The sequence below is a fragment of the Clavispora lusitaniae genome (genome assembly GCF_014636115.1).
Source record: "Clavispora lusitaniae strain FDAARGOS_655 chromosome Unknown tig00000105_pilon, whole genome shotgun sequence".
Lineage (NCBI taxonomy): Eukaryota > Fungi > Ascomycota > Pichiomycetes > Serinales > Metschnikowiaceae > Clavispora > Clavispora lusitaniae.
In genome coordinates this window covers 696533-723140 of record NW_027093978.1, presented here as the reverse complement: position 1 = coordinate 723140, position 26608 = coordinate 696533, and the positions used below count along the sequence as shown (strand labels likewise).

Below are 26608 nucleotides of genomic sequence, written 5' to 3'. Positions count from 1 at the left end.
AACTAGATCCGCTTCATGGTGCGCTAAATACCTGAACAGTAGCCATTATATTAGTGTCGAGCTGCCAGTTGCGATGGTCCCAATCTGACTAGTGACCTCTTTTGCGAAAAGACAACGGGAAATTTTGGTTTGAACTGATAATCGCAAGCCACTCATCCGCCTTGCACATTTGTAATATCGCTCCTTTTTTGGGCCCCTGCGGATTAATATTGTAATGTGAGAGAAAGAAAAATAAGAAATCCAAAAGTATAAAAGAAGCGAGTGACTATTATTCCCAGTAAAGCCAAACAAAGCCTATAATATTGAATGGTGCATGTCTACATGTGCTGGATTAGGCAAATGCCGATAGATAGCTCAGAGAGGAAAACGGCGAAAGAGGCCCACACCTGGTGACTCTTATCTACACCCTTACATCTGGCATATAGACACCCTATAAATTGGACATCTTCCCCATTCTCCCAACCATAGTGAAAAATGCAACAAGTTCCATGGGAAGAAGTATACGGCACATCCAGCTTCCTTTCAGCGTCCTATAAGCTGAATGGACACGTGTTCACATCCGGGTGCATTGGCACAGACCCTACTACAGGCGAACTTCCAGAGTCAGTGGAGGCGCAAACAATCAACGTGGTGAAGAATGTGGAGGCTGTTTTGAAGGCCTCGGGCTCGAACCTCAACCGTGTCTTGAAAGTGTTATTGTTTGTTTCCAGTGACGCTGACACCTCCATTGTCAACAAGATCTACACCGAAAACTTTGTTAACAAGCCTGCTCGGTCGTGTGTAATTGTCAGTTTTCCCAACCCAAAGATTAAGGTCGAGTTGGAATGCGTTGCCGAGTACGAGGACTTGAACAGACCCAAGGTCTAGACCAACAGGACTGCCCTCAACCCAACCCTATAGACTCAAATGATAGAATACTTTGCCATCATGTAGAATACAAGGCCCTGAATGACTAGGCCCGCGTGTCACGTGCACATACGTGGAACGAATAGGGGCCCACACGAAGACGGCGAAATAGCCAGACCAAAACAGATCAGATATAGTAGAAACGGCTTGGCCTCCTATACCCTCGAGTTTTTCCTCCCAACATGGGAGTATTCTGCCACAGTCGGGAAGCCTTGCAAGATTGGTCTCGTGACCTGTCTGCAGTACGAGAACGCCAGAGGGAAAAGTTGATAACACCCAACCTGGAACCGATAGCGCCCATTTGTCTCGCAGTATGTCGTCAGCAATACAAAACCGAACGTTCGAATTTCAGCAATGTGTTGCATCTTTTGACAAGATCAACAAGAGACTGAACGTTCCTCAACGGCAAAACACGGGGCCTGTCAAGAGATCCAAGTTCAGCCAGCAGGCGAGCATCATTGCCAAAGACATTGCACATACCACAGAATTATTGCTGAAACTAGCGCTTTTGGCGAAAAGAAAGCCCTTGTTTGACGACCGGCCTGTGGAAATAGGCGAGTTGACCTATGTTATCAAGCAAGACATTTTCAAGATTGAACTGAGTATCCAAAACTTGCTGAAGTATGCCAAGGGCGAATCTTCCATACAAGTAGACTCGCAGATCAACCAATACCTGAAGAATGTGTTGAACTTGTTGAATTCGAAGATGAAGAACGTGAGCGGAGAGTTCAAGAACGTATTGGAGGTGAGACAGAAAAACGAGCTCTTGAACAAAAACAGAAAGGAAAACTTCCTTTCTGCGGCTAGCAACCGCCAGAACGCCCAATCCCCGCTCCTGGACAGCGGAAGCCAGAACGGGCTTTCCAATTTGGGCGAGAACCCCTACTTGCTTGGTGCTTCCATGGACACGCAAGAGCCTTCAACCTACAACAACGAAGAGCTTCTTTCCATCCCAGACCAAACAAGACAGCTACTTCTCATGGAGGAACAAGGCAGCGAGTACTTGCAACAAAGAAACTCGGCAGTGGAGACAATCGAAGCCACAATCAACGAAGTTGGCAACTTGTTCCAACAGCTAGCTACTATGGTAACGGAACAAGGCGAAACCATCCAGCGCATTGACCAGAACGTCGAAGACATAGATATGAACATCTCCGGAGCGCAAAGAGAATTGCTCAAATACTATACCCGCATCTCCAACAACAGATGGTTTTTCTTGAAGATTTTCGGTGTGTTGCTTGCATTTTTTTTCCTCTGGGTGCTTGTCAGTTGAGCCCTGCAAGCATACGCACATTAATAGATATCTACATGCCTGCGCGTATAATTATTGCTTTTGTCATCAAATGTGTAGAACTTTTCTTTATCTGGTCCTTGTTCATCTGTCACCTTTACAATATATATATATATATATATATTCCACGAACTATATTCTTGGGCTGAGCGTATTCCAGTAATGACTAGAGTCGCGGGCTAAGGTCGTGCACAACCCAAGGACATTTATCCCCAGCCACTCTTATCGTGGTGAAGCTTGGAATCCACTGGTTTCAACACATTACGCCGTTCACATCTATCGCCTTACTTTCAAACTACATCTTTAGAAATCACTAATACCCTATTTACGCCATGTGGAGCTATTTATTTGGAGGAAATAAGCAGCAGAAGAAGGAGTTGCCCAAGAAGGCAATAGTAGAGTTGAGAGAACACATCCAAATGCTCAATAAGAAGAGAAGCCACCTAGAACTGCAAATAAATGACCAGGAACAGTTGGCGAGAAAGCACATTACGACCAACAAGATGTTGGCCAAGAATGCTTTGAAGAGGAAAAAGGGATATGAGGCGAACTTAATGAAGATCGAAAACCAAATCGACTCTTTGGAAACACAGTTAACCGCCATCGAAGGCGCAAACTTGAACTTGGAGACCATGAAGGCAATGAAACAAGGTGCTCTGGCTATGAAGCAAATACATGGCGAGTACGATGTTGATAAAGTGGAGAACACCATGGACGATATCAGGGAGCAGGTGGAGTTGGCTGAGGAGATCTCCGAAGCAATCTCGCGGCCCGTTGGAGGCGAATATGTGGACGAGGACGAATTGGACGAGGAGTTGGCTGCGTTGCAAGAAGAAGCAGCTGAAGCGAAGCAACAAAAGGAACCAGCACAGAAGCAAGCGGCACCTGCGGCACAATTGCCAGAATTCCCATCTGTGAGCAAGAGCAAACCTCAAGCAGTTACAGAGGATGACGAAGATGAGGAAGCTTTGAAAGCATTGCAAGCAGAGATGGGATTGTAAGTTTACTCATTCTAGCATTGTTGGAAAGGAGGGATATCTGTCAGCGGCATGACTGCGCCATAAAGAAAGCCACTGAGAGTTCGCCGCCTCCTCTATCTTTTTTCTTTTCTCGTGCTAAGCTTTGCTCTGAATGTTTTGCATCTACCACCTCATCTGATCTACATGTTTGCATCTACCTTGGTGTGTTTCCGGGCGTTAACGGTATGTTCACTGCCTCTGTTTTGTACGCTTTTTTTTATAGGTTTTACATGATAGAGTCAGCAAGTATTAATTTTAATTCATTCTAGAGTATTGATTGTAGACGGTTAGGTGTACTGGTGCGAAAAACCATGCGAGGCGAAAAAAAAAAAAAAAAAAAAGAAAGTCTACACAGATACAGTACACCAGCTCTTCTCTTCTCCATACTTATTTTCCATTTCTTGTACATATCTGAAATTTTTTAACATTTGGAAACAAGAGTATGAGACTGTCTCGAATTTCTCAACTCCAACGTTTGGACTTGTTATGCAAGCGATATCACACAACAAAAATCGGTGCTCGGTTCAATGCCACATCCGCCATTGTCTCTAACAATCCATCCTCCCAGCCAAACTTCAACTTAAAGAAAGACATCAATATATACACCTCTTTAGTGGAAGAGTTAAGAAGACCCCAGAAGGAAACGAGGAGCTCACTAAGTGTGGCAAACAAGCCATTCAATGAAATCAAGCCTCTGCTCAAAGTGTCTGAAGAAGATCGAAAAGAAGTTGCATGGTCTTCTGCCTATGACCCAGTCACAAGATCTCCATTTGCTAAAGATGTGATTCATTTGCAGTCTTTACTTGATGCTCTTTTGGCAAGCAAGAATTTCTCCAGAGCTGGCAATATTCTTAAAGCGATGTTCCCATTGATGGAGAAACCGGAGAGTTTTGTTCCGCTCATGAACAAGTACTTGGAGGCGTACTCATTAGAAGAATCTGTCACAATTAAAGATCTTGAAGACTTTGTGGATTCTATGCAACGCCAGTTCCCGATCCACCCGAACGACAGAACTTATGCTTTATTGATATCCAAGTCGCTTGATGATGAGTTAACCTATACAAAATTCCTCGACAAGGCAAAAAGTTCCAGAAACCTCATCAGAAAAACCTTGAACCATGTGGATGTCATATCAGCTGAAGGCTTATCCAAGATTTTTGAATATCCTGGATTAAATGAATCCCACATTCCTCGTGATCTCTTGCCTATGTTCCATGAAGCAAGAAACCAATCCAAAAAACCAAACGAAACTGCAGATGACGACGTTCCAGAATATTTCAAAGAGGACGACGTTGCCGCTCCCATGATTGAAAAAGATGCAACAGAGTTGAAGGCAGTAGACTCCTTTGGGTTGAAAGTTATCAGACACACACTTCTTGGTTTGGAAAGCAAAGACGATATCGACTTAGAAAAGCTTTTCAGAGACCTCGATGAAGACTCTAAGCAACACATTTTGCACAATACCAAATCCAACAAGAAACGAAATTATCATGAAATCTACAAGTCTCTCAAGACTCCTGAAGAAAAGAGAAAGTTTGACCAGGCTCTTGACATTTTTAATGAGAATAGACAGAGAGAATTAGAAAGCAAAGGCATTGATGCTGCAAGGGAAAAGTGGAAGCATGAGTTCGAGGATATGCAAACGAGGGGAGGAATCTCTTTGAGTAAAAACTTGAATGTTCAGTTGTACCAGTGGTACTTGGATATGCTCCCATATGTTCAAGAAGAGGTCAGTTTATGTCGCCAACTCTTGAATAACGAAATTGACATGACTTCCTTATCAAGTGAAGAAAAGAAGCAAATGAAGGATAGGTCATTCTATGCTCCATATCTCGTCTTAATTCCTCCCAAGAAGCTTAGCGTGATCACAATCTTGGAATTATTGAAATTAAATTCCACTGGCGGTATTGTTGACGGAATGCGTACCGCAAGAGCAGTGATTTCTGTGGGGAAAGCTATTGAGTTGGAATACAAGTCTCAAGGTTTAGTTGCTGCAGAGAAAAGATTTTTGGGAAGAAAGGCCAAAAGCTCAAACCAGTGGAAGAAAATATTGAGAAATAGAAAACCCTCTGGGGACGAGGCAGGTTTATCTACGGAGTGGGATTATCCCGTCTATGCGAAGCTAGGATCCGTCTTGACTTCTCTTCTTCTTCATGTTGCTAAGGTTCCAGTGACAGGAACTGACCCTACTACAGGCAAGCAGGTCAAGGGAAAGCAACCTGCATTCCACCACACATACCAATTTGTCAATGGCCAAAGACTTGGAATTATCAAGCTACATAAAAATTTGGTGAAACAATTGGCCAGCAACACCCTCATCAACTCTGTTCAACCACAGCTTCTTCCTATGTTGCTTCCTCCTTCGGATTGGACTTCCCATAACCAAGGAGGTTATCGCTTCACACCTAGTACTTTGGTCAGAATCAAAGATTCTGCTGAAACTGTTGCCTATGTCAAGGCAGCTTCTGAAGCCAACAACTTGGACGACGTATACAGAGGACTTAATGTATTGGGCCACACACCATGGACTATCAATGCAAAAGTGCTCGAAGTCATTTCGCAGTATTGGAATACTGGAGAAGCATTTTTGGATATTCCTCCTGTTGTCGATGAGCCAGAACTTCCCCCTCCATTGCCTCTCAATGCAGAACCGTTAGAGAAAGTTGAGTACCAAAGGAAAGTGCGCCATGTGCTAAATGAAGCAGCTGCTTACAGATCGCAAAGATGTGACACCAACTACAAATTGGAGATTGCCCGTGCTTTCGTTGGTGAAAAAATGTACTTTCCGCACAACGTCGATTTTAGAGGTAGAGCATACCCTCTTCCACCCCATCTTAACCACTTGGGAAATGACTTGACCAGATCATTATTTTTGTTTTGGGAAGGCCGCGAATTAGGTGAGAGAGGTTTAGAATGGTTGAAGATTCATTTGGCAAATGTCTATGGTATGGACAAGGCTCCATTGGCCCAAAGAGCACAATTTGTTGACGATAACTTGGAGCACGTTTTTGAAAGTGCTCGCGATCCTACTGGTGGGAGCAAATGGTGGACCAAGGGAGAGAAACCTTGGCAAGTATTGAGTGTGTGCTTCGAACTATTGGAAGCATATAAGTTGGATGATCCAACCAAGTATGTCTCGCATGTTCCTGTGCACCAGGATGGAACATGTAATGGTTTGCAACATTATGCGGCTTTAGGTGGTGATATTGAAGGTGCAAAACAAGTGAATTTGGTTCCTGCTGATAGACCACAAGACGTTTACAAGTTCGTTGCAGGTTTAGTTGAAAAGAGATTGCAGGCTGAGGCTGAAGCAGGGAACAAGTATGCTATTTTCTTGCAAGGAAAAATCTCCAGAAAGGTGGTGAAGCAGACGGTCATGACAAATGTCTATGGAGTGACTTTTGTCGGAGCTGTTGCGCAGATTGAGAAGCAGCTTGGCCACTTGTTTGAGAAAGACGATTATGATTCTGTTACCTTGTATGCCCGCTACTTGACTTCTTTGGTTTTCGCTTCGATGCGTGAGTTGTTTGAAGGTGCTCATTTGATTCAGGACTGGTTAGGAGAGTCAGCAAAACGTATCTCCAAGTCCGTCAGAATTGACTACGAGGAGAAGTCAGCAAAAAATGCAAACAAGCCAAGTCACTTGTCTTCTGTTATTTGGACAACACCTTTGGGCTTGCCTTGTGTCCAACCATACAGGGCCACCAAGCGCCAAATTGTCTCAACCAATTTACAAGACATTTCCATCTCTGATCCTTTTGGAGCTACGCAAGTAGACTCAAGAAAACAACAAACAGCTTTCCCACCCAACTTCATTCACTCTTTGGATGCCACGCACATGTTGATGACGGCTGCGGCTTGTGGAGAAGATAATTTACACTTTGCATCAGTTCACGATTCCTACTGGACCCATGCCTGCGACGTTGACAAGATGAGTGAACATATCCGTAATCAGTTTGTCAAGTTACACGAGGAAAACTTGATCGTCAAGTTGCGTGATGAGTTTGAGAGACGCTACAAGGGCTTTTTGCAAGTCATAAGTATTCCTGGTGACCACGAGGTGGCTTTGAGAATCAAAGAAGTAAGAAGAAAAATCGTGAAAGATTTGGGCCGTGGTTTAACGGTGGCCGACGAGATTTATATTGAGAAGAAGAGACAAGAATTGCTTGAGTCTCCGGATGCTTCTGAAGTGCAAATGGGGAAGGAAATGGTAACCACAGTCAGTGTCACCGAAGGTTACGATCTCAATAAGATTGCTGTTAGTGCTTCTAGCAGTAAAGCATTGCAGATCTTGGCACCGTTGTCTTTCCCAGATATTCCACCAAGAGGCTCATTGGATGTTCAAGTGGTAAAGCAATCGCCTTACTTCTTTTCTTAGGAAGGACAAACAGAACCAGAATGATCAGTGGAAATACACTGACACTCTTTGAAGCAGAGGTTTGCTTCTAAAATGGCATTAAGCTTATTGCTTTCTACGCATGCATTAAAAGGAAGCTGTCGATTTAGTGACGCATCCTGTATTCCATCTTGTACATAGTACATACCACGAACCTATAGGATAGGCAAATTAGTAACCCTAGATAATTTTCCCTTGTTGCTCAAAGTTCTCGATCAAAGGCACCAATGGTGCCATTTCTTTGCGATCAATCAAACTGAACTCTTTGCACAAGCTAATAAAATGTGCGAAAAAAGAATTCCAATGAGCTTCCAAAGACAAGTGTACCAACTTGTCGAAATGATTGTGATAGATGTGAGCAAAGATTCGGAACATTTGTCGGGCAATATTTTTGCAATCTTTCACGAAGTTAGGAGGGAACGCGCCACCTGTTTTCGTGGGGAAGACAGACTGATCATTGATCTTGTTGGAGATCCAAGTCAAGACGTATTCAATGTACTGGCATGCAGGGAGGTTAATGGCTTGGCCCGTATTGTCTTTCCAGAGATAATTCGTGTTTGGGCCTGCGTTCATGGTGGGATATTGCTCAGGTGTCACATACTCCGAAATGACGCCGTAAAATTGGTTCAAGTGGCCGTATAGCTCAAAAACATTTAACGATAGCCATTCGCCATAATCGACGTACTTGGGTAATTGTACAATAGTCTTGAACAGGCCTTTGACCAAGGCTGTTTTCACAAACGGCTCGCACATGAATAAAGGTGGCGACGAATCAGAAAAGTCCTTGTCATCAGTCAGCGGAATAGAGTCTCGCTGGACCAGACGCGGCCGATTGTTCATTCTTGATCTTCTTGTGGGAGAATGTCTCGTAGGCGACAGAGAAACAAACTGGATTTGGCCATTTTGTTTCAGCGGCGAGATTTTGCTAGGTGACTGCGACCGACGGAGTGGAGACGTCAGACCATTTGTGGAAGTGTAAGGTAATGATTGGGGTTCGTAGTCTTTCTTTGTCTTTTTGGTGCTTCTTCCAAAACCTCTGATGGTATTCAAAAAGGACATGATCTGGGGCGGTAGACGGCTAGATACGGGAACTGCAGTATGATGTTTTGTCTAGTTGTTATGTGATTAAATACGGGATATGCTATCAAAGCATCAAGTTTTCGCCAGAGAAGATTTAGTTGGAGCCGAAACGCTAAAGCGCCATGTTTTCTTAAACAGAGAAAAAGCCTGTACATAGTGCCAGATGCCGGTATGTGGTTGGCATTTGCCAAGCGCGAACTGAAGTACGCGCAAAGTGGGAATCTACGACAGGAAAAATGATCTGTCAAAGGAGTAGAAAATAACTCTAACCTTAAATGTATAGCGGGACTAGGAAGGGCCAGAACAGGAAACAAAGGCACTGGAACCTGAACATGCGGCTTATGCAGACTTTAAAGTTTGTTTCTATGGATATTTAGTATAGTTAAGCAAACTATAAAACGCTTCTCCAGTGCTGATGCAACTGTATATGCTCTCTATGCAAAGTCACCAAGGGATTCACCCATTTTGATTTTCTGGCCCACCTCGAGATTGAAATGGAAATTGTCGGGAGCCTCGAAGACCAAAACAACCGTCGACCCCAACTTGAAACCGCCCACTTCTTCGCCTTTGCTCAAGGGAAAACCCCCCAACAATCTGCTAGCACCAGTGTACGTTGCTTCGTAAACGGTGTTTTTTCTCAAACGCTTTGGCTTGTCGCTGGAAACACTGTCAATGCTTGAAGACGAATCACTTTTCAACAATGGAGTACGCTCGTCATCACTCAAACCAGGAGATGGTGATCTTTGGCGGTAGATTTCGTGCTCATAAACATCGTTAGTCTTTAAGTCCTTGTCGAAATTCACGACAATGCTTCCCACGTTGGTAGCCCCAACAGGAATCATGGAGAAAAAACCATACTTCCAGTATCCTAAGAGCGCCACACGCTCGTTCAAAATAAACAAGCCTTGTAAGGTTTTCTGGAAAAATGGTGCAACAGAGAAAAGCTCTCCGATAAAGTGACGTCTCAAAGTTGTAACCCAGTTAGTAGGGGAGTGATAACGGTGGTAGTCCCCCGGAGCCAAATAAATCACTGCAAAGTACAAGTTGTTATGCTTGCTTAGATTGAGACGTTCTAAAGGAGTAGGCGCCAAGTTTTGGGCAACACTCAAATCTTTCTGCATTGAGGGCTTTGCACCTTTCGCAGTACCGTCTCCTTTGTCCTTGTATTCCAATTGGCTTAAATGGTACGTTTCTTCGCTCTCACCGCCAAGGAAATCATCAAGAGAGTAAGTGATTCCGTTCAACCGAGCAAACTCTTCATCTCTTTTAATTACAGCTTCATGGGAGGCATCGTAGTCGAATTCCAAAGAGTGTGTAGGTGCAGCTAACTTTTTCGCTGATAAGCCAAGTAAGGCATCAATGGAGTACGTCATCCCTTTCACCTGTTCGATTTCACCGTTCTCGATCACTCCAAACTTGAGAACTTTCCCATCTGCTGGAGAAACCAAATCTGAGTCTGCAATAGGACGCACTCCTGGTCTTAATTTTCGATAGAAAAATTCAGACAAATTGTTGTATGTGGTCAAGTCTGGCTCGTCCATTTCGTCCAAGTTAACGCCAAAAATGGCAGAATAAAGTCTGTACGATGGGCTGCGCAACCAGACTGGCAAATCAATGGAATTTACCTGGCCCCATAACCTCGAGATGGCCTTCAATGGGAGAGTCGAGTATGCATACAAGTGCCATGACTGCGGTCTGATGGTATCCAGGCTGAAAAACTCGTCATCATCGTCCTGATCGTGAATAGCCTTTTCATATCTGATTTTTGCTGCAACTCCACCCAAGACGACAGCAATAGAGGTCAAAGTCCACCACCGGACGAACATACGCTTCTCTTTCCGTTTGCGGCGTGCTTCCGCCGAAAAGAAACGTCTTCGGATACCCTGGGTCTTCTTCTTTATCTGAGTTGGAGCAGAGCTGAATGGCCGTTTCGAAAGACTGAGCCCTGGTATCTTGAGCTTCTTGCTGTTCCTTGTCCATGTCGTGTAGTAAAACACAGATCTCTTGGGACGAGGAATTCGAGGCAATATGTATGAGCCTCTGTATCCCTTGTCCGGGCTACTTTCATGAAACAGTCTTTGCACATTTATTTGTGCCACAGTGGACGCTCGAGAGAGCGGTTGAGATATGTTCATCGCACTGGGCCCATGGACAAAAGATGCATGTGGATAGGGTTTCGACTTCAACGTGAAGGGTTTTAAAGCAGGGCGATATACCATTGTGGGATTCTGATGTGTACGAGTTTGTATGTGTAGTTCGGTATATCGGACGGAGGAGCGATGTGGAATTGAATGATAAGGTTATAAAATGATAGTGAATCGAGACGGTTTCCTAGCCGGATGGTGAAAATTAAAAATATCTCTTTTTTTATTTAGAGGGTTTTTTTTTTTTTTCTATTTTTTTCTTCTAAATGGATCTTCAAACGAAAGTCGCGACTTGCCCTAAACACACTTATTATATCTCACACGACACTCGCATGTGATATTATACGAGATAACTACTATCTCTCGTTATTCGTTATTGGAGAAGGGTTTATTTTACTTCATGATCTTTTTTGTTACACAGGATAGCGCATATAACTCGCTTAATTTCTTAAGAGAAACTGGATAGAGATACATGGGAACAATACCTAGTATAAGACTGCACGAGCACCTATAATAAGTTAATCTGCAGACTGCGTGAGCCTCCAGATATTCAGTTTCAATCGTTCCACAAAATCCCATGGGAGATAGTGGTTTTTGCTGTTGAGTAAGTTGTCCATATATGCGAACAAGAGATTCAAATTTCTCAAGTCCTCGACCGTTTTCGGATTCAGTGCCATGCGATTGAGTTGTGTCTGCGCATCAAAGACATCAAACACTGAAAGATTGGTCCCCATGGATTCAAAGCCGATTTCTTGTTCGTTTTTGCAAGCTTCTTGTAGAAACACTCGTTTTTCAAACAGAGAAAACGGTTGCATTAGACCAAGCTCTAACATCTTTTTAATGCTAGACTCAGCCGGTGTTTCTTTCGTTTTCACTTCAAGTATCTTCTTTTCAGTATTGAAAAGAGAATGGACAGATGCCTTGAGTAACTCGTAATTTCGTTTCTTGTAAACGTAAATTGTAAGTGACTTCTTGAACTTCTCGAGATACGACGAGTTCATTTGGAAATCTATCTTTACATCGAAGTACTCTTTGCCTTCAACCTCTATGCATGCGATTTCTGTCATGCGGGGGAGCAAACAAGGTGTCATTGTTTCCTCCATCTTGCCATCCATATAGGTTATGGAAACTGGAACTTTTATAGGCTTTCCGTCGTTCACGTCGCGAACCACTAAACATTTAGGTTCAACCGCCAAAGCCCAGAAATGACGTAGAGCTTGAAGATGAACTTCATGTTCACCTTCGCCATTAGGGAACACGGGATACAAGGAAATCAATAAAGATGCAATGGCAAAATTAGAATCACCAAATGTATACTGGCTGCCGCCCAAAAATAGAATACCTAGGGCCATGTTGACAGCCAAGTGATTGCCATATTTCACATTTCTGTTCACACGCCCGTATAGGACCCTTAATCGCCGAAAAACTTCGAGATCACCACTTCCTGCCATAACAATTGAGGCGCAAAGGGCAAGTAAGCTTTGCATCTGACTTGCCCCATTAAATGCTATCATTTGGTCGTAGTTTGTTGTATCAGCCATCAATATTTGCATAAACGAGTCCAAGTAATAGAGAATAGTATTCCTTGCTTCTAAGTTGTGACTGGAGGAAAATTTAATGGCAAGTGATAAACACGATCCACCTAGAATGTGGAAGAAGGCGATTTGATCACTATCCAAGACTTTGATCTTCTTGATATTAAATTTGCTTAAGATATCTGGAATTTGCGATTCAACCCAAGAGATACTGCTTTCGATTGGATCCCACATGATTAGGTTTTTCATCAAACATCTCAAAAGTAGGAGATCGGGTTTTATGTAATCGAGCATTTGCTCTGAAGGAGGAATTTCCAATTTCTTAGCCACTGTTACACTTCGCGTTTTCATATAGATAAACCCAAGAGCTATCACAGCACCTGACCCAGACTTATCAGATTCGAAAATGGGATGCGAGTCTCTCATGGTAACAGCGTAGCCAAGTAGGCGATCCACAACATGGGTGTCGTTTAGACCTCTCAAATCATCTCCTTTTCCCAAATTAATCAATCCAAGTGCAATTCCAGCTGACAACCGATATCCTTCTTGCTCTTCATCATCTTCTATGTGGGAAAGTCGACCACCAATCTGTGAAAGTAATATCTCACTCATACGCCGGTGCTGGGTTTCAAGATAAAGTAAACCAATTCCAATGAGTCCAGCTGACTGAACTATAATTGGAACGTTCAAGTCATTTGCACCTTGGGGCAACATTGCAACAGCATGAACAGAGAGAACCTTAGTCAATTTATTATCCATGGAGCCTCTAAGACTGGCCGCCATTCCAATCAAAAGACCAACACTAGTCAAAGGGTGTTTGGGTCCCAAGTAATTATAGATGTGCCATTCTTCCAACTTTTTAAGGTGGCCATTAAGTCCAAGTCCTAACAAAAATCCCGCATGTTGGGCATTGTTCTCTAGTGGTTTATTAAAGATCACCCAGCTTCCGGTTATACCATTTGAATGTGGACTTATACTTAACCCAGAACTCACGCCGTTATGAAAATGTCCCCATTCCATAACTTTGGAATTCACTGACTTTTCTGAGAACACGATGCTTGTCATCGATGGGGCAATCAATGCGTTAAGATTGAATTTTGAAATTGGATATTTCTCTGTTAAAAGTGGCATCCTTCCTCCATAAAATAGGGCGGCTCTTCCGAGTGGGATTGATAGGGTTCTGAGTGCAACTAATGCAGCAAGTTCTCTCTTCATAACTGTCACTTCATATTCGGTTATCTCTGCATGGGGAGGAAGAAGAACTGTCTGGGTTCTTGTTTGATGCAATAATTTCGTAATTTCGTAAAAACGCCTATCTTGATCAAAGATAAGCTTAGTGACTCGAATGCGGTCAGCTTCGGACTGACCATCCCACGCAATCAAGTTTTCACTCTTAGAAAATATGCTGTTAACAATTAGACTGGAATCCTTTCCAGAAATAAAAGATTTGCTAATTGAGTTGTCGCCCATATTGACGATTTGCAGAGAAGACAGCAAGAGCATTGTCAAGTCCTTCCGACCAACAAGTTCTAACGCATTGTGATTCCATTCCAGTGCGGGGCTCTCTTTGCATATCAGAAAGCATTCCTTTAGTGGGATACTAATGCCAAGCGGGAAAGATTCAAGGTCACTGACATCAAGTCCATATTCACACATTTCGTTGACCACATCATTGGGAGGTGAACTTGACGAGGCCAAAATCTCAAAAAGACGATAAACTATATGCGAGCGGGGAGTAATGATCATATCAACATCGGAACTTTCTTCCACGAGTTGAGAAAACTTGAGGTATCTGACACGCGAGCCTTCTAGTAATTGGGTAATGCAATGAAAAAAATTTGGTGGATCATACAAAAGAACAACCAGCACCAACTTTTGTTCCATATCCATGCCTTTATGATCAATCATGTAGAAATTAGTCCATTGTTCTGGCCAACTCATCCATATAGTGACTTGAGTGAGTAAAGTTCCCAATTTCTGTAATTCTTGACTAGAGAGACAATCCAATTTAGTTTCCTCGTAAATTATGTGTAATGAGGCGACGATGTATGGTAGGAGATCGAGGAAAGAATAATCTACCAGGAAATAATCATGAATGAGTTTAGCATTCGGGAGACAAGCTGTAATTTCGTTCTCAACTTCGCAAATCTCGCCATACTCTTTGAAAGGATAAATAAAAGAGAGTAGAGTTACCACGAAGGCTTTCCATTCATCTTTAGAATCGTCTAACATGAGCGATGCACGCCACAGGGTCCAAACGTGTTCATTAAGTTTAGATCCCGATAGGTATTTCCAAGCCTTAAGGCAAGTACTCACCAACTTGCTTTGTGGCTCTAAGACTAGACTAATTAGAAGCACAGTACATTTTTTGTTGGCACTTTTCAAAGCCACGACATTCTCGCAAGTACTCAAAACGTTTGCGATGGGAGGGAATTTTCCTGCGATATTGAGAGGAGGCGACCTTACATCCAAAAACGGATGAACCAATTGCAAAGTAGAAGGATTAAGTACCACCACTAACCAGCCATGAAATTCAGGATGATTGAGCGGATGTGCATGTTGGCATTGAAAGGTGTAAATAGACTCGTGGCTCGTCATGCGGCTAGTTTGATGCTTGTAGATGTAGACATTTGTAGTTTTTGAAAAAGAGTTGGAAACAACTATAGCTTCTTTGTCGTCATGCGAAAGACCGTAGACTGACAAATGCAGCCTTCGAGCGTCTAGAGAAATGGAATCAACATGACTTAAAATCATATCTTTGCGCAAAGAGCCAAATTCGATAGCAGTTTTCGATGGGTTTGGTTTAGTTGAGTCAGGAAAGCTAGCCTCGGATCCCATTCTAGCAATAGATGAGGCTCCCGATAATAATGTGCTGGTTCTTTTCTTGTCCATGCTAATCGATAAAAAATGAGAGAAGTTGCTGGATATCAGGCCTTGGACCTGGTCGTGAAGAATGTCGTCCTCGAGTATCTTTGTAGGATTGGGTGTCGCCATCGAATGCAGTTTGCGTGATCTATAAGTGCTTCCATTGGTCTGAAGCGTGTTTCTCGCTGACGACTTGATATGGTAAATCTGGATGGTCCTTGTCCTAGAATTGAACGTTGCACAAAGAGATCTTGTCTTTCCCAAGCCCTGCGCAGGGAACTCCATGAGAGTTTCGGCGGATGCAACAACCGAAGTGGAGGAGGTGGTTACACTGCGTAAGTCACCAAGGGGGTCTGATAAGCTAAAAAAGCGATAGCTGTTCAGCAGCGCATGTTGCGCTGTTCGCAGGTCATGGCTTTGGTCTCTCTCCAACAAGATGCCCGAGTCAAAAGAAAAGGCATGTCTCACGGTGAATGGGAAGTTGACTGTGTAGGTATTCCCACCAGGGTAATGAATATGCGCCGAAGTCAGCAAGCAGACCACCAATGCTTCGGAATCCAGCTCCTCAAGCCGTGGAAAGCGCGTATATGTGGCCGATACGATGGGCTCGTCAAAGATCAACTTGCGAGTCATTGTGGCACCGTTGAAGATTAGCACCAGAGATGAAGAAACCACAAGACGGCGGGCACGAGAAAAAAGAAAGGTTTTCTCTCCCGGAGCACATTGTAGGTCCAACTCTGGCGACAAATCTATGGCAGGAAAAGAAATGGCCATTGATGATGAGGCAGCACACAAGAACGATATGGTTTAGTACGTAAATAAAGCGCGAAGTGATGCGTGGTGATGCTAATGTGGTCCGTACGTCAAACCTGGAGAGATAAACTGCCAATACTAGAAAGAAAAGTCATAGACACCCATAGAACATATGTATTCAGGTACGATTGAAAACAAAAAGGGTACTCGCCAAGATACGTTTAATTTCATGAATGTAATTTCATGGAAAGTGTACTATGTGTGCACATAGAAAGCGAGTGAATAGATACATCTTGGTAACTAATGTGTCTACACAAACTGCGGGGTACAGAACAAACATTCATTGACTATTTACAGACGAGAGACGTAGTGCTTACTCGATGATTCTGGTAACCAAACCAGTACCAACGGTCTTACCACCTTCTCTGATGTTGAAACGTTGGTTAACTTCGAGAGGAGTCTTTCTGACCAACTCGATTTCCATCTCGACATTGTCACCTGGAGAAACCATAGCGGAGTGGTCAACGTCCTCACCTGCTGGGAATCTCAAAGTACCAGTGACATCGGTAGTTCTAAGGAACAATTGAGGCTTGTAGTTCTCGCCAAATGGAGAGTGACGACCACCTTCTTCCTTAGACAAAATGTACAAAGAAGCCAAAACCTTCTTGTGCGAGGTCACAGTGCCTGGCTTGGCCAAAACCATACCACGGGAAACTTGTTCTCTCTTGACACCTCTCAACAAGATACCAGCATTGTCACCAGCCATAGCAGCGTCCAATTCCTTCTTGAACATCTCAATACCAGTAACAGTAGTCTTGAAAGGCTTGTCAAAGTCACCAACAATCTCGATCTCCTCACCCTTCTTCAAGGAACCTCTCTCCACTCTACCAGTGACAACAGTACCTCTACCAGAAATGGAGAAAACATCTTCAACAGGCATCAAGAATGGTTGTTCCAAGTCACGTTGTGGGGTTGGGATGTACTCGTCAACAGCCTCCAACAACTTGGTGATGGCTTGCTCACCAATCTCTGGTTCTCTACCTTCCAAAGCGCAAAGAGCAGAGCCCATAACAACAGGGGTTTCATCGCCGTCAAATCCGTATTGAGTCAACAATTCTCTCATTTCCATTTCAACCAATTCCAACATTTCTGGGTCGTCGATGGTATCAACCTTGTTCACGAAAACAACCAAGTGTTGCACACCAACTTGTCTGGCCAACAACAAGTGCTCTCTGGTTTGAGGCATTTGGCCGTCGGTGGCTGCAACAACAATAATGGCACCGTCCATTTGAGCGGCACCCGTGATCATGTTCTTGATGTAATCGGCGTGACCTGGACAGTCAACGTGGGCGTAGTGTCTGTTGTCGGTCTCGTATTCAACGTGGGCAGTGGAAATGGTGATACCACGTGCTCTTTCTTCAGGAGCCTTGTCAATGGCACCGTAGTCCAAGAAGTTGGCGCCACCCTTGTCAGCCAAAACCTTGGTAATGGCGGCGGTCAAGGTGGTCTTTCCGTGGTCAACATGGCCAATGGTACCAATGTTCACGTGAGGTTTGGAACGGTCAAAAACAGCGTAGGATCTTGCCAAGGTAGGACGGACCTTGGTAGCGGCTCTGGCGCCGCTACGGAAACCGGAGACAATGTTTCTGAACATGAAGAAGAACGGGGTCGAAAATTTTTTTTGCTCGCGGCTTTTTGGCGAATAGGTGGGTTTTCGCGGTCTGGATGCCGTACGAAAATACCCCAGGCGGAACAGAAGGAAAGTACACTACAAAATGAGCCGATTAAGGACCGACCGTGAATTAGCTAATGAACGGGCCAAAGTAGATGGCTAGTGCAAAATGAAATTATTCAGACCACATAGACCGTTATAAATTGCTGTTTGTTGGTTTTTTTTTTTCGTTTCATGCCTTCATGCATCGGCGAATTTATAGTAGCGCAACTTGTTAGTAGACGAACATTCGGAATACACTATGCGTATGCCGTTTCGAATCTGGACACAAGTATATCTATTTGTTTTAGCGTTAGTTCTGTGTGAATATAATCAATTTTTAAAGAGTATTGCTATTACAAAAATGACTCTTACCGTGCTTTGCACATAGACGAGAAAAGCATCTAGGTTCCCAGACCAGCTGTCGAAAGATTGCAATCTCCCTATTAAACAGACCCTATCAAGCGTGCTGTGTCATCTTCATCGGCACTCTCTTCGTGCAAGTTTTCGTCCACTATTCTCGCCACTGTCTCTCTTTCGCTATTACGGTATCCACTGAAATATTCATAGTAGATACAGAGAGCCAACAATGTCCCTTGAAGCGTCGCAGCAGTGAAATAGGACATCCACGAGCTCCAATGAGATCCCTTGGTGAAAAATAAAGTGGCCGTGAATATAAACCCGCCTGGAGTCTGAATGCACATCATGCCTATAGATAACGTCCCCGGGTGCTTCAAATGGTAGGTGGTGTGGATCTGAGGAACGTACTTGATGACGGTTAAAATAGTAGACATGACGCCATTGAACTGGGCTATAGCAAGCAACACAGGACGGCCAGCACTCAACCCGACAACTATCTGCAACAAAGACAAAGCCGCATGGAAAACAACAAACCGACCAACCCTAGTAATTTTGGCATACTCTTCCTTATCCTGCGCAACAGACCCTTTGGTGAGAAGAAGCACAAGTACTAGAATCATGATGGCACATATACATTGAAGGCCAATCTGGATGAGGTTGAGCTGGGAGTTTATGCAGTTGAACATGGTCAAAGCACCAATCCGGCAGCAGTAACGTGCTCTCGAGCTGATCAAAACAATGTTTGTAAGCGTGAAAAGCAGCGAGCAGGAACCTAAAAGCAAGAAATTGACTGAAAGACCTTCCGAAGTTCGTTTGTGGTGGATGCGGAAGTACTGCGGCAAGTAGCTGACAAAAATCCCTACTGTGATGAGAATTGACACCACAAGGTTGAGTACTGATGCCCCTTCATACACAGAACAGAAGTTTTCTCCAGCAGAGATCATTACTGGAGGAAGAACTGAATGATTGATGATACATTCGTATCTGCAGTCCGATATGAGGACCAGACTGAGGCGCATGTCCAGCATATATCATCTACATCTACATGGCGGATTTAATGTCTCGAATCGCATACTACTAGTATTACTCGACTTTGTAAGCAAAGGATGGATGTCACATATTTCTAATTTATTTGAAACGCATTAAAGAACTTTTAGAATATTTATAGGCTCGCAGCACAACTCTATCATGTCACGTACTTCAGAAGATTCTGAAATAATGTTTGTGCTTCTTTCCTGATATCCACAATAATTATGGTGATATGCAACAATAATTAAATATTAGGCTCCATCTAAGTAGCCAGTGTTTGGCCCTTTCTTTTATTAACAATCATCTAGTAGTTTGTTTGATTCAAGTCAGTGGTAATGTTCGCGTCATAGAAAACTGTCATACAATTATATTGTGTGATCTGTTTTCAATGTCCAATGCCACTTTTATTGGAAGCGATTCTCCACTTTGCAACTTTATGTTCATCACGATAAAGTAGTATCGGCAAGCAAAACAGCTCTGGAATGTTGGCACTAGACACTCCAACTCCAGACCACGATCTCCACGCGAATCTAATTTGAAAAGCGACCCCAAATCCATTGCTACATCAATGCGTTTGGAATATTTGTCGTTCTTTTGGTTCCATTTCAGAAGCCCTCCAGCAGATACGGCCTGGATCCCAGATATCTTGAGATTGTTGGTTTTAATTCCAAGTTTTGCCAAACACTTGATGTCTTTGACCGTTTGCGCTGAGATGTCGAATTGTTCAAGGGGTATCTTCTCTGAAAGTGACGAAATGTTGGTTAAAAACGATGCAAAGGGAGTCCGCACTGTTTCCTGAATGCTATCAGCACCTAGCTTGTTTTCGAAAAACATCTCCAGGGAGAGTTCCAATGGAATTGGATATTTTTTAGACCTTACTGTGGTTACAACTAGTTCCGCCGACACACCTCTGATCTCGGGCACTGTTCCCTTTTCCTCGCTGCTCTTGAACGAAAGCATGACAGGGATATTCAATTTCAAACTGGCCATTTGTTCAGGCGTCACACGCTGTAGTGGAGAGACGTATGGCACCGAATAGCGGATCCGTGGTGTCGATGCTGAAAGCATTCCCACTATTTTCAGTGGCTGTGTGAGCGTCTTCCGTTTGTAGGGCAAGAATATCTGATGCTCTCCTATATCTGGCGCTTCTCCCGTGTTTCTGTGGTAGAGCTGATTACGCTTTACGACCGATGACCGACGAGTCGCGTCATCCTTTCGTGTTCCATTCACCATTTCCTGACCCCTTTTGATGCTATCCTTTATTTCCCTCACGAAGGTCTTGTAGTAGTTGTAGGCAACACGGTCCTCCTCTTCGCTCATAGAGAAACTGTGAGGTATCACTCTCACCGGAGCACTTGCCAGACCAGCAATCATAAACTCTTCGTGGTCAACAGGTAAACCATAGTCAGAGAGCTTTCCCACCACACGGGCCTCTACACAGTAACTGATTGCCGTATCAGAAAATCCGTAGTCTCGGAGGCGCGGTTGACTATGAGCAGTAGAGGGCTTCTCCCTTGCTCGCCGCAAACGCTGCAAAAACATTTCCTTATCCAAACCTATGGTAGGCAACAACTCACAATGGCACGAGAGGTTATGGTCCTCGCAGCAACAGTCCAAGAGTTTGGGAGGTAATGTAAAGGTGAAAAACTTCTTGTATGTGACTCCAGGCTCGAAGTACTTTTCCATTGGGAATGACAAGCGAGTTCCATCTACTGGATCAACACACTCAACAGTAATAGTCTCGTCCACGAACGCCGGGGTCCATGACGCGCGGTAATCAAACATGTTCAAGAATTTATAGACCATGGCTTGTTTGTCCTCGCTTCCTAGCATAGATATTTTTCCCTCAAGGACAACAGAGAACATGTCAAACGGAAGGGATTGGCTGGACACATTCTGCACAGTCACAAACCCATGAACCTGGTCGCCCTGCGCTAACTCTGACTTCTCGCCATCAAAAAGTTGCGGGGCTACTCCCCTTGCGCCTGGCTCTGCTGTGAGTTGAACCTGTACTTTCAACTGAGCCGCAAGGTCTGCATTGAAAGTTGCAAGGCGTTTCAATCGGTGCACATTAGCCAAGATGCTGTTTTCCCACCGTGGAGCGCCCGGGTGTGTAAAATAGTCCTGGCCATCGGCAGACCCGGGAGAGGAAACCTCATATGTCGGAGGATCTCTGTCGCAATCTTCGTCTGGAGTGACCTTCTTCGAAAAAGTCGCCTCGTAGAGCTGGTACGAGGGAAGAATGTTCCACATGTGCACACTCTCATAAGCAGGCGAGGCCATGGGCTGGATCCTGTGATCGGGGGCATTTGAGCCTTGCTCCGGGGCGTTCGGAGAGTGCTGTGGGGTATTCGAGGAGCCTTCACTTCGACCTTGGGGCAGCAACGAGCCGAGATCCAAGCGGAACGGGGGCAAGCCACGTGCCCCTTTTTGGAAAATTCCCATGTGTTTGGAATTAGCGGTGCCCGAAGGATTTCCAAACGAGAGGAATTAGGAAGGTGAAGAGTAATTTTTCGCGCACGGCTAAGATAAGTAGATCCATAACAGGAAAAGATAATCACGATACTAGATATGATCTTACAGAACGGGTTGTCGGAGATTTAGCGAATTGAAAACAAAAAAAAAAAAAACTTAATATTTTCCATTAGGAGCCGTAATTTCAAAGTAACGTACAGAAATCGCTTTCGTGATACTTTGATCTAGCCGCACCCTATTATTATTTATGTCGAAGGTAGGTAGACAGCTCCGCAAATACTGAAGCGGCACATCAGGACAGACGATCGCAAATGAAAGAGTCATAGCAAATAGAAAAGTCATACCCTCACAGTATCTCGGATCATGCCTCGAAATTACCTTGGCAACAGTCCTCTCATGTTGTATTGCATGAACAGTCACTAATAAATGTTAGTGGTGAACAATTGAGGGCTTGCACCGAATAATCTGGGGTAAAGATATCCCCAAGTTGAACACAGTGCCCCTTGTTATGCTCGATTTACTCTGGCTCAATAATCTCTCGGTGGACAATGCTGCAAGAGTGTATATTTGGGGATAATTTTACAGGTTCAGCCGTACGGCATTCTCACCACCACTAAAGCCGAATATTCACACTCATAGTCAGAACAGTAGTAGCAATCATCTTTATTCCCGATATCGAAACGCATATTTCATCTCTAACTAAGTCGACTCGACGTCAGATTCATCATTCACGAGTGGCATTTACATCTTCATTCAGTGGCATACAATAAACACGAATCATAATGACTTTTTGGCCTGCCATGTTATCAGAGTTCACTCACTAACTTTCGATAGTTGGAATTTTTGCTCTTTTTCCAATCATATGAGTGTGCGTTCTTTCAGCCAAAGCACTCAAACACGAGCCTCTTCCAATCCTGTACCAAACGCGGTTATCACCATCTACTACTACTGTTACTACTACAGCTTTATCCGCAGGCGGAATCCCCATGAGCTCTTCACTATGGGCCTTCGAGGCAGCACGAAAGAACTCAGAATCGGCTCCTTTGCCTGGCACTTCCCGCCACATCACATCAGAAATGTATGCAAACTTGGAAATCGCGAGAGACGGGATCCTGGCGTTGAACACGCAAATCCTCACGTATGCGCTGGCTCTCAATGAGGTCATTGAAGATATCAACTCGGGAAGTATATCCCTGGCGATCGAACAGTTGCATGCTTTGGACTGTGACCCTATTGTTCCGGCAGATACGACTACTATGGGATCCTATTCGAGTTTTTCCAGAACAGATCATTCGATAACTGGAACGACGCAAATTCAAGAGCAACTTATAGAAAAAATTCCGGCTCCTACCCTTTCACTTGAAAGATCAGAAGTTAAGGGACTGCTGATTCTGCCGTTCAATCCTGTCGTTCTGCCACATGCCGATACGAATAATCAGATGGACCTATCTCCTTCTGTTGCATCTGCCAAAGCTCACATTCACACAGTGGTCAAAGAAAAAACCGGCCAGACGTCAACGGACCGGGGAAACCACCACATCCTAGCAGAACGGAAACTCGATGCTACTGACACTGAATTAAATCATTCATTTGCTGAATCAACTCAAACGCGCTCAGCTAAGCAAAAATATGTGGAACCAAAACCTAACAACGTTGTTACAGAATCCCCTAACGCAAACCATATTTCTAATGACGACTTGCATCGTTATCTGAATATAAGATACAACCACACATCTTCAATTGGTTTATCACCAGCTCGGCTACCGCGCAACCCAGCGCCTCTGACTTCACCTAATGTTGACTTATCTTTTATCCCTATTGCTAATACTATCAATCCACACAAATTCGACAAGGTTATCCTGGATACAAATGAGCATAGTTCACCAGGCCAAAGCGACTTGTCTTTCCAGGCTATCAGCACTGCGATCAGAAAGAGTTTTGCTGGAAAATTGTCTATGGGGAATTTTACCACTAACCAACCACTTTATGACTCGACGAGAAATGGTTCAGAGAACGATGCAGAGGACAAAATAGAGAAAGTGCAGCAAACGGATATGAAAACGAAACCATCTCTAAGACACACGCTAGCCGCACAAACGGTACGAAGTAAACCAGTCCGGAAAAGCTCACGACGCTCGTCCGTTTTCGTATCTCTTCCTGAAAGAGAGCCCATTAATTATCAGGGTCATAACAACAAGAAACCAGAAGTCCTTGAGGCATCCGCTATTTCTAAGGATAGTGCAACTTCTGGTAATGCTAATAAGGTCTCCCACATGAAAGGCAAAGTGAGCCTAGTCAAACATACTTTCCCGAATAATCAAAACCTCCCGACCAATAATGGCGTCACGAAAGATACCTCTTCCACATCCACCTTGAAGCCTGAAGAGAATGCCACTTTGAAACCTGAGCATCAGACTATTTTAGAACCTGACCAACCTACCAGCATAGAACCTGAGGAGCATATGACTTTGAAGTCTGAACAGGAACAGCGTATCAGACTCACAACTGGCCCTAAACAGAGCGGTCAAAAGGTTAATGCCTTCGAGAAGACCGGAAAACTTAGCATGAACACAGTTCCTAAAGTTGCGCCTCCCATCTCTAAGCCCCTTAGGTCGCGTTCTCCGCCCATCCAAAGACCAAAGGGCCATCTACTGAATAAACCTGCAAGTCGAACAACTACTTCTGGCTCACCTCGTCAGGAAACATCGCATTATTCGAGAAGAACACCTTCTCCTTTACGAACTAGATTAAGAAGATCTATTCAACAGCCTGATTTCCGATCCACTTCAACAATTGAAGATGTGAAAAAGGCCCTGGATACGTCTTCAGTTAATACGAGAAATCAAAATGCGGAAGACCGGGCATCTCCTACGTCGCAAGAAAAAGTTAACCAACTTACTACTCTGGCTTCAGACAGGACCTCAAAGCTGCGTGAAACGATCATGAGAAACCGCTTCCTAACAACGAAATTAAATCCAGAGAACCCACCACAATTCAATCCTACCAAACCGCAGAAGAAGCAGATATCACCGCTGAAGGGGGCAATTAATTCGAAAAGCGATCAAGAAAATCGTAATGGTAAAGCTAATGTCTATGGCGCTAAATTTGAGAACGTGAGACAGAAACAAAAGATCACTATCTCGCTTAGTCATAAACTCGAACCTCCTACTCTCACGGGCTCTAAATCTCCACGTATCCCGCGAAAACCGGGAACAAGTCCAGCCAAAGGTCGTTCAGTCAGTCCAATCAAGGGCCGCTCAGTTAGTCCAATTAAGGGCCGTTCAGCTAGTCCGAAGAAAAGCCCTTCAAGAGCGAAAACAGAAGGCGACTCTAACAAAAATGGGATGGTTAGAAAGAGCATCAAGCGTCCTCCGGAACCGAATGAATTGCATATAGTACCGAGGAAAAGAGCTGGTGGGAATGCTGTTCCTCTTCCAGATGCAGCTCGTGGGATTTTCACTAGAGATCGACTGAAGGGCCCAGCAAAATCATCGAAGGAGAAAGTAACGCCCGTTAAATCTACTCGATCTAAATCTACAGAATTGGACAAATATTCACCGGAAACTCTCCCAGATATCCCTTCAGAAGATGATGTTCTGCGGAGCCAGAAATACATCAAGAGCTGGGCAGAAACACCAGAGATCCTTCGTACCATGAAGGAGAAGCAAGCCATGGACCCTGTCGATGTTTTTGGTGAAGTTCCGGCGCTAAGGATCGATGATGTGTTCGACACAGTAGCGTCGAGGCAACGTGGCCAAGCATCTCCAACGAAGTGGAGTCCCTAAGCTCTTAATATTCTTGATACAGCCTTACGCAATTGTATATATATTAACGTAGACGCTTAGATAATGCAGCGTCCTTGTTCCATTTGGAAAGCCATTCAGCAGCTTCATCCTTAGGCACGACATAGAGTCTCAAGCCATTATCGAACAATGGCGCTTTTGCCTTTTCACCCATTAATGCTTCGTTAATGGCGACCTTTTTGCCCACCTTGACTAAGCCACCGGAAGTGGTCTCCATGTAGCAATCAAGGTTTCTGATGGTAAATTTCGCATGCTTGGGGTCCTCAAACCATGATTGCGGTCTGTCAAGAACCATTGCCAATATATCATTTGGTGTAGTAAGCTCGCTGATTTCAGCAATAAAGTCAAACTCGTTAGTGGTTGGATATAAGACCACCGCAGGGAAAATAAGCTGAGACTGGTAATCTGTAGGGTCTTCCAAATAGATCTTGGCGTCTTCTAAGTACTCAGCAGGATGCAATGTTTTTACCATGTCGATGTGTCTTAACTTGATTGCATTCTGCAAAAGTTCTTGTTTCAACTTCTTGTCCTTTTCGGCTTGCTCCTTTTTCGCTTTCTTCTCTTCAATGGCCTTTTCCGCCGCCTCAATTTGGTCTAGAAGCTCTTGCATTGGGGCATTATCGGGGTTTTTCGTCAAGCCATACTTCAAAATCTCGCGAGCCTCCTCTAGTCTTCCCACACAGAAAAAGGCCTTGCCCGCTCTGAAACATGCTTTGACGTTATTTTCATCAAGAAGCAATGCTCTTTTGCAGTCTTCGATACATCTTCTATAGTTTTTCAACTCCAAGTTGCATGCAGCACGATTAATATACAACGCAACGTTGATAGCATCGACATCACATTTGACATCTAGGCCCTTAGTGTAATACTCGACGGCATTTTTGTACTGTTTGAATTTGTAACAGTCGTTTCCTTGGTTTTTGAAGTTTGTGGCAATTTCGTCTGGTTCTCCATCATAAGCCAAACTTTTCAACGCCTCCAAGCCAATGTTTTCTCCTCCTTCTCCATCAGTCTCATCGAGCTGGCTCATGAAAAAAGGCAATCTATTGAGCTCAGTCATGATTTCTTCGGGAGTTTTCTGAGCCAACTCAGAAAGCTGAGGAGGCAAGTCTGGCTGCCCAGGCTGTGGAACATATTTTTTGCTTTCCCAAGCTGATATTGCTTCGTCTTCAACATTCATGGTGAAACAGTAAGGGCATACAAAGAGTGACCTATGTGCACGCTACTACTAGATTATATGA

The 26608-nt window shown here is 44.0% G+C and overlaps 12 protein-coding genes across 12 annotated transcripts; 5 read left to right on the top strand and 7 right to left on the bottom strand. All coding sequences in view use genetic code 12, as the record gives it.

Moving 5' to 3' along the window:
* Positions 1–474: 474 nt before the first annotated feature.
* Positions 475–867, top strand: FOB63_003343 (RidA family protein; the record flags this gene model as incomplete). Its single annotated transcript, XM_002615540.1, has 1 exon — positions 475–867. The coding sequence occupies one exon, from the start codon at positions 475–477 to the stop codon at positions 865–867; it is 393 nt and encodes a 130-aa protein (XP_002615586.1).
* Positions 868–1219: 352 nt separating this feature from the next.
* Positions 1220–2179, top strand: FOB63_003342 (t-SNARE syntaxin; the record flags this gene model as incomplete). The annotated part of the gene is made up of 1 exon (XM_002615541.1): positions 1220–2179. The coding sequence occupies one exon, from the start codon at positions 1220–1222 to the stop codon at positions 2177–2179; it is 960 nt and encodes a 319-aa protein (XP_002615587.1).
* Positions 2180–2529: 350 nt separating this feature from the next.
* Positions 2530–3198, top strand: SNF7 (ESCRT-III subunit protein; the record flags this gene model as incomplete). The annotated part of the gene is made up of 1 exon (XM_002615542.1): positions 2530–3198. The coding sequence occupies one exon, from the start codon at positions 2530–2532 to the stop codon at positions 3196–3198; it is 669 nt and encodes a 222-aa protein (XP_002615588.1).
* Positions 3199–3658: 460 nt separating this feature from the next.
* RPO41 (DNA-directed RNA polymerase) lies at positions 3659–7594 on the top strand (the record flags this gene model as incomplete). Its single annotated transcript, XM_002615543.1, has 1 exon — positions 3659–7594. The coding sequence occupies one exon, from the start codon at positions 3659–3661 to the stop codon at positions 7592–7594; it is 3936 nt and encodes a 1311-aa protein (XP_002615589.1).
* A 198-nt stretch (positions 7595–7792) lies between these two features.
* On the bottom strand, positions 7793–8671 carry MOB2 (Mob2p; the record flags this gene model as incomplete). The annotated part of the gene is made up of 1 exon (XM_002615544.1): positions 7793–8671. One exon carries the CDS (start codon positions 8669–8671, stop codon positions 7793–7795), a length of 879 nt encoding a protein of 292 aa, XP_002615590.1.
* A 455-nt stretch (positions 8672–9126) lies between these two features.
* Positions 9127–10911, bottom strand: PSD1 (phosphatidylserine decarboxylase 1; the record flags this gene model as incomplete). The annotated part of the gene is made up of 1 exon (XM_002615545.1): positions 9127–10911. One exon carries the CDS (start codon positions 10909–10911, stop codon positions 9127–9129), a length of 1785 nt encoding a protein of 594 aa, XP_002615591.1.
* Positions 10912–11354: 443 nt separating this feature from the next.
* Positions 11355–16010, bottom strand: APC1 (anaphase promoting complex subunit 1; the record flags this gene model as incomplete). Its single annotated transcript, XM_002615546.1, has 1 exon — positions 11355–16010. The coding sequence occupies one exon, from the start codon at positions 16008–16010 to the stop codon at positions 11355–11357; it is 4656 nt and encodes a 1551-aa protein (XP_002615592.1).
* Positions 16011–16362: 352 nt separating this feature from the next.
* TUF1 (translation elongation factor Tu) lies at positions 16363–17643 on the bottom strand (the record flags this gene model as incomplete). The annotated part of the gene is made up of 1 exon (XM_002615547.1): positions 16363–17643. One exon carries the CDS (start codon positions 17641–17643, stop codon positions 16363–16365), a length of 1281 nt encoding a protein of 426 aa, XP_002615593.1.
* Positions 17644–18146: 503 nt separating this feature from the next.
* On the bottom strand, positions 18147–19004 carry FOB63_003335 (uncharacterized protein; the record flags this gene model as incomplete). The annotated part of the gene is made up of 1 exon (XM_002615548.2): positions 18147–19004. One exon carries the CDS (start codon positions 19002–19004, stop codon positions 18147–18149), a length of 858 nt encoding a protein of 285 aa, XP_002615594.2.
* A 442-nt stretch (positions 19005–19446) lies between these two features.
* On the bottom strand, positions 19447–21534 carry FOB63_003334 (Bul1 N terminus family protein; the record flags this gene model as incomplete). Its single annotated transcript, XM_002615549.1, has 1 exon — positions 19447–21534. The coding sequence occupies one exon, from the start codon at positions 21532–21534 to the stop codon at positions 19447–19449; it is 2088 nt and encodes a 695-aa protein (XP_002615595.1).
* A 1016-nt stretch (positions 21535–22550) lies between these two features.
* FOB63_003333 (uncharacterized protein) lies at positions 22551–25349 on the top strand (the record flags this gene model as incomplete). Its single annotated transcript, XM_002615550.1, has 1 exon — positions 22551–25349. One exon carries the CDS (start codon positions 22551–22553, stop codon positions 25347–25349), a length of 2799 nt encoding a protein of 932 aa, XP_002615596.1.
* Positions 25350–25392: 43 nt separating this feature from the next.
* On the bottom strand, positions 25393–26547 carry CNS1 (HSP70/90 family co-chaperone; the record flags this gene model as incomplete). The annotated part of the gene is made up of 1 exon (XM_002615551.1): positions 25393–26547. The coding sequence occupies one exon, from the start codon at positions 26545–26547 to the stop codon at positions 25393–25395; it is 1155 nt and encodes a 384-aa protein (XP_002615597.1).
* Positions 26548–26608: the final 61 nt, after the last annotated feature.